Source organism: Paroedura picta, chromosome 4 (assembly GCF_049243985.1).
Source record: "Paroedura picta isolate Pp20150507F chromosome 4, Ppicta_v3.0, whole genome shotgun sequence".
In the NCBI taxonomy this organism is placed as follows: Eukaryota; Metazoa; Chordata; class Lepidosauria; order Squamata; family Gekkonidae; genus Paroedura; species Paroedura picta.
In genome coordinates, this window is record NC_135372.1 from 74,705,228 (window position 1) to 74,725,775 (window position 20,548).

Consider the following 20,548-nt stretch of genomic DNA (forward strand, 5'->3'; position numbering starts at 1 on the left):
GGATGGGGCAGGCACTCCCCTCAGAGAAGATACAGGCTGGCTTTCCTAGGCTCTGTAGGCAGGAGCCATTGCCTCAGCAGGGTGAAGCTGAAGAGCACCCATGTGCCCCTGGAAGCTCACTCACCTCAGGAGAAGTGTCTGAGGGGCCAGAGACTGCAAAGAAGCAGCAAAATTGTGGGAAGACAGTTAGGGGACTCTCCATAGGCTATAAAGGAGGAATGGGGGCACCCTCTTTGGGAGCCCCTAGAAGCCGACCCTTTAGGCTAACCCTTTTTAAATTTGAAGGAAGTCATGGAAGAGCCTCCTGGAGCTATCCTGAACTTTTGGAGGCTGTACCTCAAACACCCACTTCTCCAGGCCCCAGGAAATTCAGAAAAGCCGAAATTCCCATTTTAGTCAATGGCACCATTATACGGGAGCTGTGGCCAAAGCAGCTGAAGCGGGTCCTTGCACAATCCACCTGATTTTTTTTGGGGGGGGGACTTGAGAGCCAGCTTGGTGTAGTGGTTAGGAGTACAGACTTCTAATCTGGCATGCCGGGTTTGATTCTGCACTCGCCCACATGCAACCAGCTGGGTGAACTTGGGCTCACCAAGAACAAAACTGTTCTGACTGAGCAGTGATATCAGGGCTCTCTCAGCCTCACCCATCTCACAGGGTATCTGTTGTGGGGAGAGGAAAGGGAAGGCAACTGTAAGCCGCTTTGTGCCTCCTTTGGGTAGAGAAAAGCGGCATATAAGAACCAACTCTTCTTCTTTAGAGAGGCATGGTTTGTGTGTAAACTGTGGGGGAATTTTTTTTGCTTTGCCTGCATGATTGAATGCCTATTTGTTGCTCCAGGCAGTTTGCTTAAAAAAAAATCCCGCCCCCGGGAGAAGGGAGATGGAGGTGGGTGCGAGGGCAGAATAAAGAAGGTAGCACTTCTTTGCCTCTACACGTTTCTTTTGCTGGTGGCCTACTGGTTTATCTCCTCTAGCTTGCACTTTTTAGGTTGGACAATCCACTTTATGTGATTCCCCAGCTAGCGCTGTAAAATGGAGGATGTAGCTAGTGGTTTGCTGCTTGGATGTTGCACGAAAAAAGTGGACAATTCCAAAATTGTAACAAACGAGAGACAGAATCTGTCCAGTGGCTTAATTAAATATAAGAAGATGAAAAGTCTCTTATCACATTTATTTAGACTTTGACTCTGTCTCTCCTTGGATGTTGGATGTTGGCAATGGCATGGCAAACACCAAAAATATAGCATCTTCACCAGGTAAGCATTTCACTATATGGCCTGCGGAAAGGCCCTGAAACACAGTTGAATGTGTACATATACACATATAAAATGTGTGTATATAGAATACATATATGAATGTGCATGTTTGTGTATATACACACATGCACACACTAGAAAATTGGTACGTCCAATTTTCTTTGGTGAGGTATGCTGTACAGTTCACACAAGTGGCTCATCTATTTGGCTTGCTCAGAATTGCACTACAAACACTTGTTTAACTTTTAAATGAGTGTCCATTTTGTACAACAAAAGCTGGAGTGTATGAAGCACATCATGGTCAGTTTGCTTTCCATTTGCTCTTCTAAGGGTGTTTAGGAGACCAAGCAAATGTAACTTGACTCCATAGCTTTGGTGTCAGGTGTTCAGATGCCTATAAAGGTTGATACTGCCCTTGACATGCATCTCATGCAATGTTGTAAGGGCACTGTTACAAAAGCATCAGAAGCATGTCAGAGACTTCACAAACACAGACTATTGAATATTTTCCAGTGTTGTTGCACTAAGCTTGTTGTCAAGAGTGCTACTTAGATGAGCCATTCTTTCAGAGTCAAACTATATATGATACCGGAGTTCTGTCACTGGAATTCCAGATGTGAAATTCAGTCTTCACATGCATCTCTGGAAGGAGGATGCAGGTCTGGCTGAAGGCTGTTACACTAAATAAGGATACTCAACCTTTCCTTCAAAACATTACCTTAGTGCAGGCTTTGTCTTCCAGGGTTTCATGAAACCCTGGGGATTCGTGACGACTCCTGAATGTGTGGGAGTTAATTTTTAAATATAATTTTTAAATTTGTTAAACATTTATCAGGTGATATGATCACATATGGTCATGCTGATCCACCCCTGCCCTCCCAAATTGGCCGATGGGCCTGGAGGTGGTGGGAAGGGGAGTGGCCTGGGTGGATATGTACACAGCTACACTAGCCAACCATATTCTGCATGATCATGCCACTTCTGGAATTTCTCAATGCCTGAAGAATGTTTCAGGTGGTTCTCAATGGTAAAATAAAGTTGAGAAAGGCTGCCTTAATGAGAAACAGCTGCTCCCAGTCACATAAATTTCTGATGGTGGTGGAGGGAATACAGACACATCACCATTATCTATCTTTCCCCCTCTACCATGGCTTAAAGCATGGCCAAGGGGCAACATTTCCAACCAGGGAAATAACACTGGTGAGAAAAGTTAATCTTCCCAATCCCAAACATCACAACCTTGATCCAGACATTCCTCTCCCATAGGAGGGTTTTTTAAAAAAGTTTCAATCACAGCCCTCTGCCAGCATGAAGCATAGTTTTACCATCAGCCAATGCTAAACTAGAAGGCAAGTATCCAATATCATGTTATTACAAGGTTGAAGTATGCATTGTGCTCAAGGCCATATTTAAATGATCACCTTCCTCAAACAAAAGGGCAAGCGCTAAACAAGACAACTTATAACCTAGTTTACATTTTCTAAGCAATAGGGGAGGGACAGTTAGAAAGGTGAGTGCTGTGTGCAAGAGGCTTACCAGTGATCACTAACAGTGTGGTATAGTAGTTAATAATAGCGGTCTCTAATCTGGAAAACTGGGTTAGATTCCGCACTCCTCCACATGAAGACTCCTAGGTGACCTTAGGTCATAGTTCTCCCAGGACTCTCTCAGCCCCACTCACCTCATATGGTGACAGTTGTGGGAAGAAGAAGGGAAGGCGATTGTTATCCATGTTGAGACTCCTTAGGACAGTAAAAAGCAGGATATAAAAAACAGCTTTTTTTTCTCCTTAGTTTTAAAGTTGTACAAAAAAAAATAACAAATCAATCCTATGCAAAGGTACTCTGTACTAAATTGAAATCATTGGAATTAGATTGAGGTAACTGTATAGAACTGCACTGTAAGTTTGCAGCTCAATTCAAATATATTTACGGTACTTAGAAAGAAGCCCCACAGTGTTAACTGAAACTTACTTCTCAGGGAATGTGTGTGTTTGTGTTGTTTTCTGTGAAAACAGTTCTCCAAATCAACTAGCAAAGTCACAGGCCAAGCCATACTAGAAGTGTATGGACATTTCTGCAATAGTTAAATGGTAAAGAATCAGAATCATTATAGCTACAATTATTTCCATGTGAATTCCACATATTACTGTCCTTTCTGAGCTACAGAGACAAATCCACAGGTAATAAAGCTGTAGATCTCTCTTTGGTTACAAAGAACATAGCATATAAACAGGAATGCCATTTGGTTGACATCGGCCACCAATCGCATGTATCTGTAGAATAAGTTACCCAGCAAGAAAACTGTAGCAGTCCACTTTGTCAATACACATTGGCACTGCTGAGGTAACAAGCACATATTAATCACAATAAGAGGAGTAATGCCATACGTTCCTGTATGGATATTGCCACATGCCCCCATTTGGTAAATATCAATCACCTAGTTAAGGGAAAGGAAGGTGGCATGGTATAGGCTGATCTCATCAGATCTTGGGTTGAAAGCCTCTTGCTGAGGGCACCATAAGTTGACTGACCTGATGGCACTGACAGCACACAGTTGGCTCTCATCCCTCTTCTTTCCCCAGTGACTGGATATTCTCTTTTTGCCTTTCTTTATCCTGCACTGGGTCTGGCTTAGATAGTAAGAGAAACAGCAAATGGATATCCCCTTAATGCCTACTGTGCTCTTCTACCTTCCACAGCATTGTCTGACCAAGGTACTTAGGCTTACTTCAAACAAACCTACCAGCATTGCCTTGGTGTTATCATTAGTCACAGCTTGTCAAATGTTACAGTCCTCACAGCATGTCTCTTCATATCAGGTCATTATTACCATGTCAAAACAGAAACACTCTCATAAATGGAAGGAGGGAGGGAGAAAGAAGATCAAAGTAGCACTGCTGGTATCTTTCCAATCTTGTATAGTCTTTGCAGTCATTGCAGAAATCAGCTACTTACTCAGCTCCCATACTCACAGATGAAGCTGCAAATCTAGGCTGCAATCTTACACAGAATTGTACGGCTGTGAGACAAAGCATTCCTGAGCCCTCCCAAGGGTTATTGTGTATACTAACGGGCTCATTCCATCCTGCAGGTGTTGTTAAGCAGGCCTCTCTGCGTACTTGGCTTCAAGGCTAGTGTTAGGAATAGGATAATTGGCTAATCATGAGAACCTGCAGCCCACAGATTGGGGGGGAGTCATGTGATGGGGGGGGAGTGATGAGGTAATCTTCTAGAGGGTTCCAGCAGGAACATGTCCTAATTGGATTGTCATCATCACCTGACTCCAGTTGGCCAAAAAATAAAATATTCAGTGCCTGGAAGAATAACTAGATTGGATTCCAATGGATTAAAGGCTTTGACTATGATATGCTTATGTTGTAATAGCAGCACAGATGATGCTTGAGCTTCAGCTTTCTAATTTTGAACAGGTTTGTCATGTGTTTGATAGTTAAGCTAGATTGTTTTGTTTTCCATACTGTATGATTTTAGAATTCTATGTTACCTAAAGACATTTTTTTTCTGAGATATTATTAAAATAAATTTTATGTATATATTTAACAAGGGCCATTTTCTTGTGTACACAATCTCTGAAAACCCATGGAGTTCAGGTTCGGACTCTCTTGACAACAATTATTGAGCATAATGAAGAAGAGTTGGTTCTTATATCCTGCTTTTCTCTACCTGAAGGAGTCTCAAAACAGCTTACAATTGCCTTCCCTTTCCTCTCCCCACAACAGACACCCTGTGAGGTGGGTGAGGCTGAGAGAGCCCTGATATTACTGCTAGGTCAGAACAGCTTTATCAGTGCTGTGGCAAGCCCAAAGTCACCCAGCTGGTCACATGTAGGGGAGCACAGAATCAAACCTGGCTCACCAGATTAGAAGTCCACACTCCTAACCACTACACCAAGCTGGCTCTCCTTGGTGGACAAAACATATCTAATTGTTTAGTGTTAAGATTTCCCAATCAGGGTTTTGTGAAACCCTGGGGTTTCTTGATGGCCCTGGAAGAGTTTCCCAAATGAGTGGGAGTTAATTAATCCTTATCCATCCATTGTTCCTCTTATATTTGTGAAACAGCCCTTGGGGTGGAAAGTGTCCTGGCTGTCCGAGTTGGAATAGAACTAATCAGGGTGCACCCAGTAAAGCTGGCCGCACTCTGATTGGCCCTGCAACTACAGCTCCTACCCTCCCTTCCAGGATGTTAGCCACTTTACTCTCAGACTGTAGGAGGCAGCATGTGAGAGAGAGACACAGAGAGTCCTGCCAAACCACAAACCAGCCCTGATTACCTGCTATGGCTTCTGCTGAGAGAGAGAGGGAGAGAGGGAGAGAGAGACGCCCAAATGAGCCCTCATTCCCTGCTACAAACAGCCCTGATTATCTCCTATGGCTCTTGCTGCAATTTATCAGGTGATATGACCACATATGATCATGTTAACTTGTCCCACCCCTCCAAATGGCCAATGATGGGCCTGAAGGGCATAGGAAGAGAAGGGGCCCCAAGTGTGCATGTACACGATTATGCTTCCCAACTACACTCTGCACAATTATGCCAATTTTTGGAGTTTTTTTGAAGCTTGAAGAATGTTTCAGGGGTTTCACAATGGTAAAAAAGTTGAGAAAGGCTACTGTAGAGGTTCAAATGTTCCCTCTAATTACATTTGGATCCCTCACAAAGGGTCTGTCTTGTTGATTAATACCTAATCTTGTTGATTAATCCCTATTGTTCCCCCACCCCCTAAATAAATACATTGAACAGATATGGAATACAGTCCTAAACTACTGAAATCAAAGAAAGTTAACTGATTTATATGCATGAAGAAGAGCACAGAGTAACAACATCAGGTTTAATAATAAAATCTATTGTTTCTGTGAATAAAAGTAACATGAAATACTGGATGACTTGGCATCCAGTAATACTGCAGGATTTATAGTATTCTCATTAATTGATTTTATAACTTTCCGATATTTGTGATACCCTTTTTCTTCTTCTGCAAGATTCAGAGTGGGCGGATATATAGCTCTGCCGGGCCTCCCCCCCCCCATGTATTTTACCAAATGAAAACACTTATTTTTTTCACATACACCATGCCAGCAGATTTCAGCATGATTCTTTTTGTTTTCTTAATAAAAATGAAGCTAAAGTTCACGGCTTTCTTCAGAGACCCACTCCAGCATAGTGAATGAAGCACCCCCCACCCCAACCACCACAAAAGGATGCACTGAGCTTGTTAAAAACACTAAAAATACTTCATGAACAATTAAAAGCAGGAAAAGGATTTGGATAGCTGGCTTCATAACAAGCACTGGAAAAGTTAACTGCACAGCAAGAATTTCTTTCACAGCTCTGGCTAGTGACTATCGAGGATATAGTGCCCTCTAGAGGACACTGAGCTCAAGACTGTTACACTTCCTCAGCTACAAGTGGATAGCCCTGTTGGTCTGAAGGAGCACAACAAAATTCTAGTCCAATGGCACCTTTTAGACCAACAAAGATTTATCCAAAGTGTGAGCTATTGTGTGTACACATAGTTCCTCAGACAATGGAACAGGGATCATAAGAAGAGTTGGTTCTTATATGCTGCTTTTCCTTACCCGAAGGAGGCTCAAAGCAGCTTACAGTCACCTTCCCATTCCTCTCCCCACAACAGACACCCAGTGGGGTGAGTGAGGTGGAGAGAGCGCTGATATCACTGCCTGGTCAGAACAGTTTTATCAGTGCTGTGGCGAGCCCAAGGTCACCCAGCTTGGTTGCATGTGGGGGAGCGCAGAATTGAACCTGGCATGCCAGATTAGAAGTCCGCACTCCTAACCACTACACCAAACAGATATAAGGAGAAAGTAAATTAGAAGCAAAATTTGTTACTAGTTTGCTCTCTCCTTATATCTGTACTCTTATGATCCCTGTTCCATTGTCTGAGGAAGAGTGCATGCACACAAAAGCTCACACCTTGGATAAATCTTGCATTCAGCATCCTATCCATTTGCTTCACTACCTAAAAGAATAGGGCTGGACAGACTATTCCATGTGGGAACAAAGTAATGCTTTTTCTCACACTTGGCATGAAGTGAATGTCCAGAGCCCAAGTCGAAGGAGTACTTAGAAGAAGAGTTGCTTATATGCTGCTTTTCTCTATAAGAAGAGTCTCAAAGCAGCTTACAATCACCTTCTCTTTCCTCTCCCCAGAACACGCACCCTGTGAAGTGAGGCTGAGAGAGCCCTGATATTACTTCTTGGTCAGAACAGCTTTATCAGTGCAGTAGGGAGCCCAAGGTCACCCAGCTGGTTGCATATGAAGGAGCAGGGAATCAAACCCAGCTGGCCAGATTAGAAGTCCACACTCTTAACCACTACACCAAGCTGGCTCTCTAGCATAAGGAGCAGAAGACCGTACCAATAGATGTATCTAGTTGGTTCGTTTTTATCTTACCTTCCTTCCAAGGGGTAGCATACATGGTTCTCCACCCTTCAATTTTATCCTCATATGACTTTATGAATGAGAATGATTGGCCAAAGTTCCCCAATGAGCGTTCACACAATGAGGATTTGATCTGATATTTCTCTAGGCCTACTGTAACTGCTACCCCAAACTGCCCAACAAAATCCACTAATGTGTTTATTTCTTCTCCAGATACTCATGCAGGAGGAAAGTATAAGAGACATGAGAAGGCCCAGGATATGGCTCTACACATGGACTCCATGTCCTTTCATATGGCTCTGGTAGTCAGAGTTGAGTGGGAAGTCAGTGGCTATAGCAGAGCAGCCATTCGATCCCAAGTAGTCTATGCAGTCTCCCTCTGCAGACTCTAAGCAGGTAAAAGGAAGTTATTACCAACTGATGCAAAAAGCAGGATCTTATGCAAAGTAAAGAACACCCAACACTAAATAAGATTCCACTGCATACAAAGCCCATTTCTCTTGGAGGGTGTGTGTGTGATGAGAATTTCCACATTAGTAAAATACCTGACTGTTCCACAGAATTGTCCAGCCTTCTTCCAATGCTTGGGGTTCCAGACAGACTGTTGAGGAGCAACTTGACAGTTGCTAACAGCTTTTTCTTCCTTTCTTCACATTTGCTGGGGTTCCTTAAGTAGAGCGGCTACTTGCATACAATCAGCTGAAGTACTTTATATGAAAAACTGTGTTCTAAACAGTCCCAGATGTGCATGTGGCGTTCTGCTCAGCTTGACACACACTCTCTCTCTTACACACACACTCACACACACACACACATACACACACATCCAAATCCTGCTGAGGTTCCCAGTTCAAGCCTCATGCTCCTGCAACTCTTAAAAGAGTAAAGCAACTCTTAAAAGAGTAAAGCACTGCCTGGAAAAATGCACAAAACGGAAGTGCCTTGCTCTGTTCCTTCTGTTAAGGATCACTGTTGGATGTCAACCTATAATTAAGAGCTCCTGATGTCTCTGTTACTTTGAGAAAACTGTGATAATACTATCTTTGAAAACCTTTAATGTATTTAGCCTGTTCTTGAGTGATTCATTCCAGCAGAAGCTGCACTTAACATAAATAGGCCTTGCACAGGACAAACCAGTGAAATGACTGAGCCCTAGAAAGCTGGGTTTTGAAAACAACATTGCTACATGTCTGCTTGTCCTAGCTGAGATCAATGAGGTTCTGGACAAACAGATGGTGAAGGACAGACTGTGCTGCCACAAGGCAGCTGCCCTTAGGAAGGGGAATGGAACTGGAAAAACTTTCTACCACCAAGATGCTCAGGGAAGGGACAATATGACTGAATTGGTGTGTCCAGCCACTGTTTTATATACTGTCCATCTCTGTCCCTTCTGCATACAGGGAAAACAAAGATAGTCAGAACTGCCTGTAAATCAAGCAAGTGTGCCATATTCCTCATTAGCGCACAGAGAGAGAAGTGGCCCACCCATTTCCCAAGTAACCTGCAGTGAGAAGCTCACTTCAGCACTTTTCTTGTACATTAATAAAATATTATATATTCTTGGTACTGCCAATGGCAAACTGTATGCCTCCGCCTGACCTCTATTTCTTCTTCTATAGTTATCAAGGTACCCCATGATCTCTCACACACAGCCATCGCATACAAACCCCCTGGATGTCTTCCTTCACAAGCTGCATATAAATGAATGGTCGTAGGGAATACAGCAGCCATGCTTTAAGAATATAAAAATTCCTCTCAGTTGTCATGGGGTAGAGATGGGGAGAAATTTGCCAGGAAGAGATACTGGCCATATATACATATCTGACACATACATGTGTCTGTGTGTGTGTGTGTATTTATGGATTAACTGCTGTATGGACTATATGTCTGACTGATATTTCAACCCTGCAAAATCAGTACCTTTGTTTATTGCTTAGACTTATGGGAATCAGAAGTGAAAGAGGAAAGAAGGCTGTCCTTTAGCAAAAATAGATTACCATAGGACAGGAAAAAGAGGCATACAGCAGAAAGAAACAAGATCATCCTGATATTCTACAGACAGTGATATCATAAATTGCTACAGGGTAATGGGTGTTAGAGAAACAGAAAAGAAGCATGGAATGCAAGATCATTATGACTTGCTATCTAACCAAAGGTGTAGACAGCAATATGGCACTTAGAAATCAAACTGGTAGTAATTTTAATTGAATTCAATAAGAAATCATTGTGTCTTTTCTTTTTGAAATATCAGTGATCAGAAGAGAAATCAACGAAGTGTAGAAGTAAGAAAAATAGAATATAGCTGACAAAGAGTTGGTGAAATTTCTGTGTTTTGAAAGCAAGACACGTTCTTCTTTTCTTAAACAAAAAACCTTCACTCAAATATGAAATAGAAAATAGAAGCTTAAAAGCTTTATAAGGTATGATGATTCTGAATAGATGAAAATCTAAAAAGGAAAAGAGGACTGAAATGTTGGTATTTCATGGAAGAAACTTTCTCTTGCAGAAAACAAAAGCTCAAAAAGAAACGGGGGGAGGGACTGCTTAAAAGAAGATGCAGTTTTGTCTTTAACTAGAAGATGGCAATAGTGTTTATCAGCAATGTCTGAAATTTACAGCAGCTGATTGCTTGGACTAATATAATATTTCAGATTGTTTACAAATTAGCTGTTTATTATTGGTGAATTCTATGTGATCATACCAACCAATAGCCCAAAAACATAGCCCAGTAATCTATCTAGTCCAGAGTAATTTCACACTGTGACAACCAGTTATTCTTCTGGAAACCTCTATCTTAAATGTGTGTCAAAATACAATTTGTTGTTGTTAGTTGACAAGTCGTATCCAACCCATCGCGACCCCATGGACAATGATCCTCCAGGCCTTCCTATCCTCTACCATTCCTCGAAGTATAGGACTCTTTAAATTGTCACTGGGATCCCATGTTTATTTGCTGCTACATACCAACAAAGCTACCCATATACAATTAAATTTGTGTCTAATTATTATGGCAAAAAGAAATAAGAAAGGACCTTCTGCAAACCCTTTTCTTTATATTATAGGATTATGATTGTATCTAGTGAAAGTATTGTATTTTATATGTACTCCATGATCTGTAGAAAATGTTAATGGACATGTGAAATGGTTTATCATGAAAGTTTGGAATAAAAAAGAATAGCCAGAACAATGGTCATAGTGTAACAGTGATACAGAAATATGGCTTGTGATGCTGGCCTTTATGCTGGTGTCATCAGCTCTTCTTCCAGCTGGCTGAAAAAAAAATTAAGAAGGTGACATGGTACTCTCCAAACATGGTACTCTCCTTGTAAAACATGAAACAGAACAAGATAGGAAGCCAAGCTTAAGACCATCTTGTTCTTTTCGATTAAGGTGATCAGATTTTAACATTGGTAAAGCGGGACACCATTGACTGGGGGGAGGCTTCTTGATTAAAAAATCTGTCTATATGGAGCAACAAAAAATTTCATAGAACGCATAGAACGCAAAATAGTATTGTAATATATATATATATATGTTTAATTTCAACATAAGTATAATTTGCCAGGTACCCCCAGGTGTCCAAAAGTGGGACAATCTGGTCGCCTTATTTTAGATTTGCCTCACAATTTGCATGAGCAAGATCAGCAAGAGCTCCTGTGGTATCTACATCTGCATTTAATATCAGTCTGTAATTTCATACACTAAAAGATGTGTTGCTTGCTGACTTAATCCCAGACTGAAATAATTCACAAAATCCATAAAAACCAGTTCCATGAAAGGAGTCTGGCATCTTTCTAAGATTTTGAGTGGAGTCATTGAGGATTGCAAGGAATTATAATTATTACTAGCAAAAAAGCTCATTGTACCTAAAAATACAATGGGTGCTAGGCTCCTGCCCCCCATCCTGGGCAGGGCAGCTGAGGCCTGGAGACACCACAGTGGGACTTTTTGGAGTGGGGGAGAGCACTGATGGGGACTCCACTCCTCTCTCCGCCCACCCAAAAAACGGCTGCTGTGGCCTCTCCAGGCCTCAGTGGACTTGCCCAAGGGCAGGGGGAGCACTGGTGGGGACTCCCTTCCTCCTTTCCCCCCCTGCTCTGAGCAAGCCTACCGAGGCCTAGAAAGGCCTTTTCAGGGGGGGGAGCATTGGCGGGGATTCCATTCCTTCCCCCTGACCTGCCGAACCTCCAACATTGTACAAAAGCCCTGCTTGGTCGGGGCATCAGTTCAAATGCTTCCTGGTTGCGAAACTTTTTCCCCAAGATGTTTCTTTTTTTGTTTGTTTCCCTCTGGAATCTGTGCTCCAGAACCCACAGAGATTTGCCTCTTCTCTGAGAGGCTGCTTGCTTGCTGGCTGGCTGGCTGCTTGGCTCCCTCCCCCCCCCCTTCCCCGCGCTTGTTAGAGAAAGAGCCCTCATGCTGCTTCTACATCAGCTTTCAAAACAGGAGAAATCCTCTGCCCTCCCCTCTCTCAGTTCCCTGAATGTTGCAGAGCACTTTCTGTTTCAAGTTGGGGGGAAGTAATGAGGAAGCCCCGAGCTCAAATCGATTGGAATTCAACAGGAATAAACAAAGTAAGTGCAGATCCAGCCCTGGTGAGGCCATGGCCAGAGCTGCTCAGGGTAGCGGGACCGCTGGCAGGGATTGGCTTGCTTTCCCTGCCCCAGCAAAGCTGCCAAGGCCTGGAAAGGCCAGGGCTGCTCAGGTGAGGGAGAGTACTGGAGGAGGCTAACTCCCTCCTTTCCCCTCACTGGGCCTGCAGTCCCAGCTCCCACTTACCGGGCTGGCACTTCTTCAATCTGGAAGAAGTTGCATGGGGATGCAGCAAGGGGTGGGATATCCTTCCTGATTGGCTATTCATTGGATGGATGGCCATTGTGGGATGGGACAGCTGGAAGAGCGTACCTGATTGGTGGTTAGGCAATGAATCTCAACTCATCCCAGCAACCTCTTACTGTTTTATTTATAAGTTCGGATAAGTGTGCTGCAGGTATATAGGTGTGTTATACATTTTTTTAAAAAAAAACTATGCATAAAAGGTTGGGCTGCCTGAAAGTTGGGCCATGTACTGCAGACACAAATATAAATTTAGTACAGAAATGTGTATAATATATTTTGCGCAATGAACTGATTGACCTGGAGCCACCAAGAGACTTCCTTAGGCTGCATTTTGATATCCCTTTAATCCAATGGTTCTCAAGCTGGGGGTCAAACGACCCTTTCACAGGGGTTGCGGCAGGACAAGCAGCTTGGCAGGGCAGGTGCCATCCACACAACAGCCTTGCGGGGTAGATCGAGATAGTGCTCATCTGTCTAGCGCAGCGGAAAAGAGCAGGATTGGCATGATGGGACAAGAGGCAGAACTGAACTGAGAAACCCCAGAAAAAAAAAACAATTTATATACAATCATGAACGATGGAGCTTCATGCCATTGATCAGTTTCGGTTTAATTTCTGTGAAAGAACACTTGCATAATTTTATGGTTGGGGGTCACCGCAAACTGAGGAACTGTGTTAAAGGGCTGCAGCATTAGGAAGGTTGAGAATCACTTCTTTAATCCAACATTAAGCCAGAAAGGGAACTAACAATGGCTTATTGTCTGGCTCGTACACACTCCTTCCTTTCCTTTTGTATATAGTGGGATGAAGAAATCTGGTTTAAAACGCCACTCTCCTCACATAAGAATGCAGGAGTGGAGCTTTATTGGAGTCATTTTTCTCTCTCAGCCAATCCATCTTTGGGTGCTTATCTGCATGTGCCTTTTCATGTAGAGGGAATCATGGGGAAAGGGTCTTGCACTTATGGGGCAGGTTCCCAGTGGGCTGCTGTGCTAGGAGGCCACTTGCTGCCAAGCACAAGCTGAACCAAGGGAGCCCTGCTTGCCCCAGAGTGGTTTTAAAACCAGACAACTCAGTCTGGGGGTTGTGAATCAGGAACCAGACAATCTGCCATCTTTTCAACAGTATGCCTTCCATTAAACTGCATAGGTTGCCTCCCAAGTAGTGAGGGAATATTTGGTTCTATTACAAATAAAAATTATCAAATGTAAGCAAAATACTTATGAGTGTAGTTCAATCCACCTTTCTTAAACAAGCGTGCGTGACCAGGTTACTAAATCTTCTGCTTCTTGCTCCCAGTGCTCATCTTCTTGATTTCTGCTTTGCATCTTATTTAATGATGTAATGGGTCTTTCAGACTCAGATGGTGCTATGGGAATAAATACGCCAAAGAAAACAAAGAAACCAGGTATATTTGTGTTACAAAAGATGGGAGGGCCAATAACATTTTCAAATGGTGAAACTGCATTAACAGTGAAGTCCTTCATTTCTGCCAGTCATGAGAGTCAATGAAGTTGAGGAAGCAATAATTTAAGCTAAATATTAGGAAAACAATTCCATATGCACATCAAGACAATGGGATCAGTTGCTTAAAGGTAAAGGTAAAGGTATCCCCTGTGCAAGCACCGAGTCATGTCTGACCCTTGGGGTGACGCTCTCTAGCGTTTTCATGGCAGACTCAACACGGGGTGGTTTGCCAGTGCCTTCCCCAGTCATTACCGTTTACCCCCCAGCAGCAAGCTGGGTACTCATTTTACCGACCTCGGAAGGATGGAAGGCTGAGTCAACCTTGAGCCAGCTGCTGGGATTGAACTCCCAGCCTCATGGGCAAAGCTTTCAGACGGCTGCCTTACCACTCTGCGCCACAAGAGGCTCCTATCAGTTGCTTAAAAATATTATATACAATCATTTCCTGTAGCCTTTAATGCAAAGCCTGATAAGTATTAACAAAGGATTTATCACAGACATTTCCAAACTACTTGTCACCTGATAGTTTTTCTTTTTACTTTTTATTATCCGATTCAGAGAGATAAAATTCCACACACACACACCCAGCAAAACTTTAAGATTACAGCTTTAAAAGTTTCAATGACCTTAGGAAAAGTTCATCATTTTTGCTGAACATTTCTCCAGTTTCAGGATCAGAGAAGTCAAAAGGAAATAAAACAAGCAATTAATGAAACCACATTGGAAGTCAACTATTATATTGACAGTCTACACTAACCACACCAAATTTATTATAGCCATTAAGGAAGAGCCAAAATGAAGCCCATGTGGTCCATAGTCAAAATATAGGTCAAAGGCCCCACACTGGTGTTATCTGACCAGCTACAAGTGAGAAAATAATTGAATGCTACACCTGGGGACTAGGGGTGAGCAAACCAATTTGGTTTTTTTTTTCCTGTTCAGATCTATCAGACACGAAAAGAAAAGTTTCCCGTATTTTTCAGAAATTCCAATGGGGGGGGGGGTCCAATGGCTCCGAGAAGGAAAAATAATAATTTTAAAAGACTGCTCAATGCTGGGGCTGACTTCCTGTGATATGGTTAAAACTGTGCTGCAGGAGTTGTCCACAGGATCTGTGTGTGGCAGAGAGAGGCCTCTTCACTGCATACAGATCTGGCTGTGAGGACTTCTGTATTAGGGCCCTGGGTCCCACGCCCTGTGTGGAAGGAGGACTTTGTCAGAAACCTCCTTGTATTAATATTTATGGTGCACCTTAGCAGAATATGGCTAGGCCATGGACCTTGTTTAGGTATGTTTTTTTTAGGTATCAGAAATAGACCTGCTCTTATTTTCTACAAAGGAATCTAGCTATCATAGAATAACATAATTAATGATGCACAAGGCTGGATCATCAGTTCCTTTCCTCCATCCTGGAACAATGAGGACAAAAGAATCAATAGGGCCTGGCAGCTGGCTAATATTGTCAATGACCCTCCACACCGCTACAAGCTGGCAGGTTTGAGTGTGGCGGCATAAAAATGAAATTATAAACAAATATCCGGAAGCATGGTTTTCCTTAATGTCTTTCCCCAGTGAAGTCATCTTTCCGGCAACTTTTCCTCATCCTTAACTGCTAGCGCATCAAACTCCAATTGGGGTGGGTCTGTCATGCCCAAGGCACCCATTCAGGCCAAACTGCAAATATGGCTACCCAATAAGCCAATTAAGGCCTTTTTGTTAAAGACTGGCTCGTTCATTAGCACAGTCTCCACTTCTTTTTCTCAAACCCCATCACATTGTCTTAGAAACTAATCACCCAGCCTGGCCTCAGGATATATTTTTGGCTATTAAAAAAGCCTTTGCTCAGTCCAGTGTGGGGATTTGGAGCTAACATTCATCCAGCACTGCACAATGGCTTATTCTTTGTTGTTTCTCTAAATAGAACCCTATTGGACTTCTGCACATTGGATGGTAGCTATTCAAACCCTTGCTCACCCCAGAATTAAGGCAATTTCCGCACATTAGTAAAAATAGCTTTATGCCAGCTGAATGGCATAGCGCTAAATCATATTGTGCCTCCCAGCTCCTCCTCACCTTTTTGCTGTCTCACCTTTGTCTGCCTTCTTTTCATGCATCTTCCCCTCTACATCTGCTGTTGGAAATGGCGGAAGAGAGCAACGTGCCTTATACGTGACTCGCTTCTGCCTGTCAATCAATCAAGGCAACCAATCCCCTTTCTCCATGCTTTAAACGTCCTGTGATGCCTGCTATTTTTTTTTTAATTCATACTTCTCAATTGAAACGCCTATACATAGAATAATAGATGCATAGGGCTTTTTGAATGCCACCCCTTATAGGATCACGAGTCCTTTGATACTTTAATTAATTAATTAAAAATTAATCCCATTCCTGATTTTAGGGAGGGGGGACTTTCAAGAAGTCCGCTTTGTGTTACAACTCTGAAAAAAAAACTTTTATTTCTGGCATCCCCTGCATGCTTGTTTGCCTATTCGTTGCTCCAGTAAGTTAGCCATTTAAAAAAAGAAATTCCTGTGACTGTGAACAAGGCGGGATGAGGCAGGTGCCTTTAGTGCGTTTGAGCCTCCATACCTTCCCTCTTCTGGTTGCCTTCTGGTTGCTCTCTGCTAGTTCGCACTAAATAGGTTGCGGAATCCACTTTATGCGATTCCCCAACTGGCTGGATGTTGGTGATGTCATATGGAGGGGCCAGAATATAACGACTACATAAAGTAAGCATTTCACTACATTTAACTGGTGCAGAAATGCTCTAAATTCTCTTTAACATCTGATCAACCCATTATTTTATTTTGTGTTCCTGTCTAGTTTAGTTAGAGTGAATGTGTGTTAGGGACTTTCATTTTGTTTTTCAATAAAAATCCTTTTAATTAATTTCTGCTGCTCTTCCTGACTACTGGGTCAGGGCTAGGAATTCCTTTCACCTGCACTTTGTGGCCATCCCCCCTATCCCTGGCCCCCTATCTCCCATGGGAAGGTGTAGAAGGTCCACCTTGTGTGCTCTACCACAGCTGCCATGCTCTTCCTTGTCTCTTGGCTGCCAGAGGACACTGAGGAAGCCCAGTTCCACATGCTCCCAGGTGCGTGCCAGCCGTGCTGCCCTCTTGGCCACTAGGGAAGCCTGAGAACAGCCAGCCATGGCACTGCTCTTCCTGGCTGCTGGTCAGGGTGGGGAATCCCCTCCACTCATGCTCCACTCACTCCCCTCTCTATGGCCTCCTAGCTGAAAGTTTCACAAAATGGCAATTGATGGGTAAAGTGATAATCTTTCTGTTGTTTGCGGCTTTAAAAATTCAGATAAATTTCTGTAGTTTTATAAAACCACAGCAAAGAATGACATTTCACAGAAATGCTGGGGGAAATACAAATTTATCACAAGATAAGTGCAACCTTGGCTGGAAGGTGAACTCATATTTAACAATTAAGACACAAAGCACATTTATAACCCACAAAAAACTGATTGTGTAGTTTATCTTGCTATTGTCTTACCTGGAGTTATACCTGGAATATTTTCTTTTACTTCAAACATTTTTGGGAGCTTCCGTTTTACAGTAAGTTCTGAAAGAAGTATTCTATGTCTGAAATACAACAGAGACCTAATGATGAAAATCTATCAAACCAGTTTTGGGGCATAACCAGAAAAATGAATTTATTTAGTAGTGAACAGAAAACCTTAAAAGTTCCACTGAATCCAGTGGACCTCATTTGCAAGAAATGTTTAAGTTAAGGATGCCAGAATGCTTTAAAAGTCTCTTACTTGAAAAAGAGCACCCCATCATGCAAGAACAAAGCAAATGCAGCTGTAATTCTGAAACACATTGAGTGCTTTGTTTACTATCCAGCAAAAACAAAGCAGGAGCTTAAATGTTAAGCATGATAAAAAGACTTTTTGAAAGAGCAGAAACAGTCTCAGCAAGGTATGCCCCATTCTTCAGCATGCATTTCAGGATGCTACTGGACCAGCATGAGTCTACTTCAATAGCTTGCAGACTCTCACCCAAAAATATTGCTTATGTCACAAAAACGTGAAAAGCAGTGAAATGTGACACTTATTTGTTAGAGAAATTATCAACAAATATTTTTTTAAAGTCTCAGAAATGCATGTGCTTCTATTACTTGTCCTTCAGAAGCAGGGACACATGATTAAGACCTTTTCTGCACCCCAGAGTTGCTGCTGATTCCCAGCAAGTTGAATCCCCAGTTGATGCTCCAACCTTACAGCACCCCTTCAGCAAAGGGGCATTTATGTCAAGGAATATGGTCTTGAATTAGGATCTGACCCTCTCCATGTATTCCACGCCTCCTTTGCAAAGGGATTGTGTGGCTGTGTCATCATGTACTTCGACAGTGACGGAACTGCATTTTTTGTCACTATGTAGTAAAGTTATAATTAAAACATTGTAAAAAAAAAAGATTGAATATATTGTGCCGAGCACCACGGTTGCTGCCATTTCAAACGTTCTCCGCACTTCCTTAATCACTAGTTAGGAAAATAGCTGGTAATTGTTAAAATGGATACTGGGGTGTGGATCTAACCAAGCCGAAAATATACCCATAGTAGCTTCCCAAATGGATGGGGTTTTTTTTTGGGGGGGGGACTGTGGGATGGGTCCTGGATATATTTAGAAATTACTGGTAGATGTGAAAGATGTGTTCATTTGGTGTGAAAGCAGTGCAGGCAGGAGCAGATCACTTCCACCTCTCATCTAAATCTAAGGAAACATCTGCTAGCTACAGGACAGCAGATCCCGGGGCCACCTTCTTCTGCAGCATGGTTTAAACCATGCTGCCCATCCCAGCTACAATTATCATGCAGCAGGGAGGGACCCCCCCACAGCACACAGATCTGGGGCCAGCTTCTCCCCAGCTGAGCCTACGGGGAGAGTTCAGAAATCTCTCTGCAGAATCAGCTCCTGGCAGTCTAAACCAGGCTGCCCAGAACAGCCCCAGCTGAACTTGCAGGGAGATTTCTCCCCACAGAATCAGTTCCTTGGCAGGCTCTGTTGAATCATTCAGTTTAAACCAGGCTGCCAGCAGAGCCCCAGCAAGGCCTGTGGGGAGAGTTTTCCCTGCAAAATCAGGTGTTTTTGGACAGCCCGGCTTAAAGGAACTGCCTAAAAGAGCTCCAGCTGTGCCACTGCTCAGTGGTTCTTAACATGGTGTTGCTTTTTCCCCTCTGTGTTTTCTGTTTTGGGTCTATTGGACTGCCCAAATGCTGGGTTTCCAAAAAATTCCGAATTCTTTTTTTTATATACAAGTTTTTTTATTTTCATAAAGATAGAAATATAGAATGTAATACGAGTTATTAATACAAAGAACTGTAAAATATAAAATATAATCATTATTTGAAAATGTACGACCCCACATTAACTACACAATGATATAAACTTTTGCCCAAAACTGAGTCTAAGAGCCATCCACATTTCCACTACATTAAAAAAAAGGCCTATTTAGATATAAGTTGTTAATAATCAACCTACTTGAGAGATCGTAGACCTCACGTTAACTGCTTGATACAATCTAAGAGCTCTCCTGACAGATATTTCTAGGTTTAAGTTAGATGCTTAACATTAAACATTTTTTGTAAAACAGTATGAGTTTTGGCCCTGTATACTCTAATGAAGAGAAAAGAAAGTAGGGCTTTACCTTAAAGATGTAAAAAAAAAAAAAATTACAAGAGGATTTCATAGCTTCTCCTTATCCTTAATACAGATACATCTACAAAACAATTTATACTTGACCCATTCTAAGAGCCATCCTGACAGGTATATTTTCAGATTTAAGTTGAGAGCTTAACATTAAACGTTTTCTACAGATCAGTGTGAGCTTTGGCCCTATAACAATACACTAATAAAGAAAAAATAAAAAATAAGGGGGGAAAACCCCGTTTTATATTTCCAACACTAACGATTATATTACCTATATGCCTACAAAAGAAAAGAAACAAGAGAGAAAGAAACACTGCTCCCCCTTTTTCATAAAAATAGAAATATGGAATACAGTATATGTTATTAATACAAAGAATAGTAAGTTTCCAGGTTTAGATTAAATGCTTAACATTAAACATAGAACAATATGAGCTTTTGGTCTTCTTAAGGGGGTCTCATCTCGAGGCTTGCTACATCTTGTCATTCCCGTAGACTTATATTCTGTCCCATTGGCCTTTGGCGTGGAAAGTGCAGTTGTACTCTTTCCCGCAGAATATGCATCGAAAAATCTTGAGGCCGTTGCACCTCCTGGACTCCAGTATCAATACAATTTTTTTCCCAAAGAGCTCCTTTAAATCGGTTACTTTCACTACAGATCCATATATCTTTTGATTGATTTTTGTACACTGTTGCTTTGAGATGGCTGTATGTCTTTAAAAAAAAGCTGTCCTTATCTGGGCTGCAGAACTCCGACATACCCTTTTCCGTCTCCAAAATTTCAGATTTCTCTTCTACTGTTGATTTTCCACCTTGTTTAGAGCTGTCATCAGCCACTGTTATTGATCCATCATTCCTGTTGGAGATTTCTTCCTTGCCATCTTGGATCTCCTTGAAGATAT

General features: G+C 42.3%; 1 protein-coding gene across 4 annotated transcripts in view; it reads right to left on the reverse strand.

The window, feature by feature from the left end:
- Positions 1–10,806: 10,806 nt before the first annotated feature.
- Positions 10,807–20,548, reverse strand: part of UBE2U (ubiquitin conjugating enzyme E2 U) — a 40,991-nt gene continuing 31,249 nt past the window's right edge. For 2 of the 4 annotated variants that reach the window (XM_077333467.1, XM_077333469.1), the window contains exons 9-11: positions 17,491–17,579; positions 13,762–13,888; positions 10,807–10,951 (exon numbers count right to left, since the gene is read on the reverse strand). In XM_077333467.1, coding sequence (XP_077189582.1) covers positions 13,767–13,888; positions 17,491–17,579 — 211 coding nt within the window. In that variant the 3' untranslated portion in view covers positions 10,807–10,951; positions 13,762–13,766. Of the gene's footprint in view, positions 10,952–13,761; positions 13,889–17,490; positions 17,580–20,548 lie in introns of those variants that run through there. The other 2 variants (XM_077333468.1, XR_013230229.1) reach the window with 2 other exon arrangements.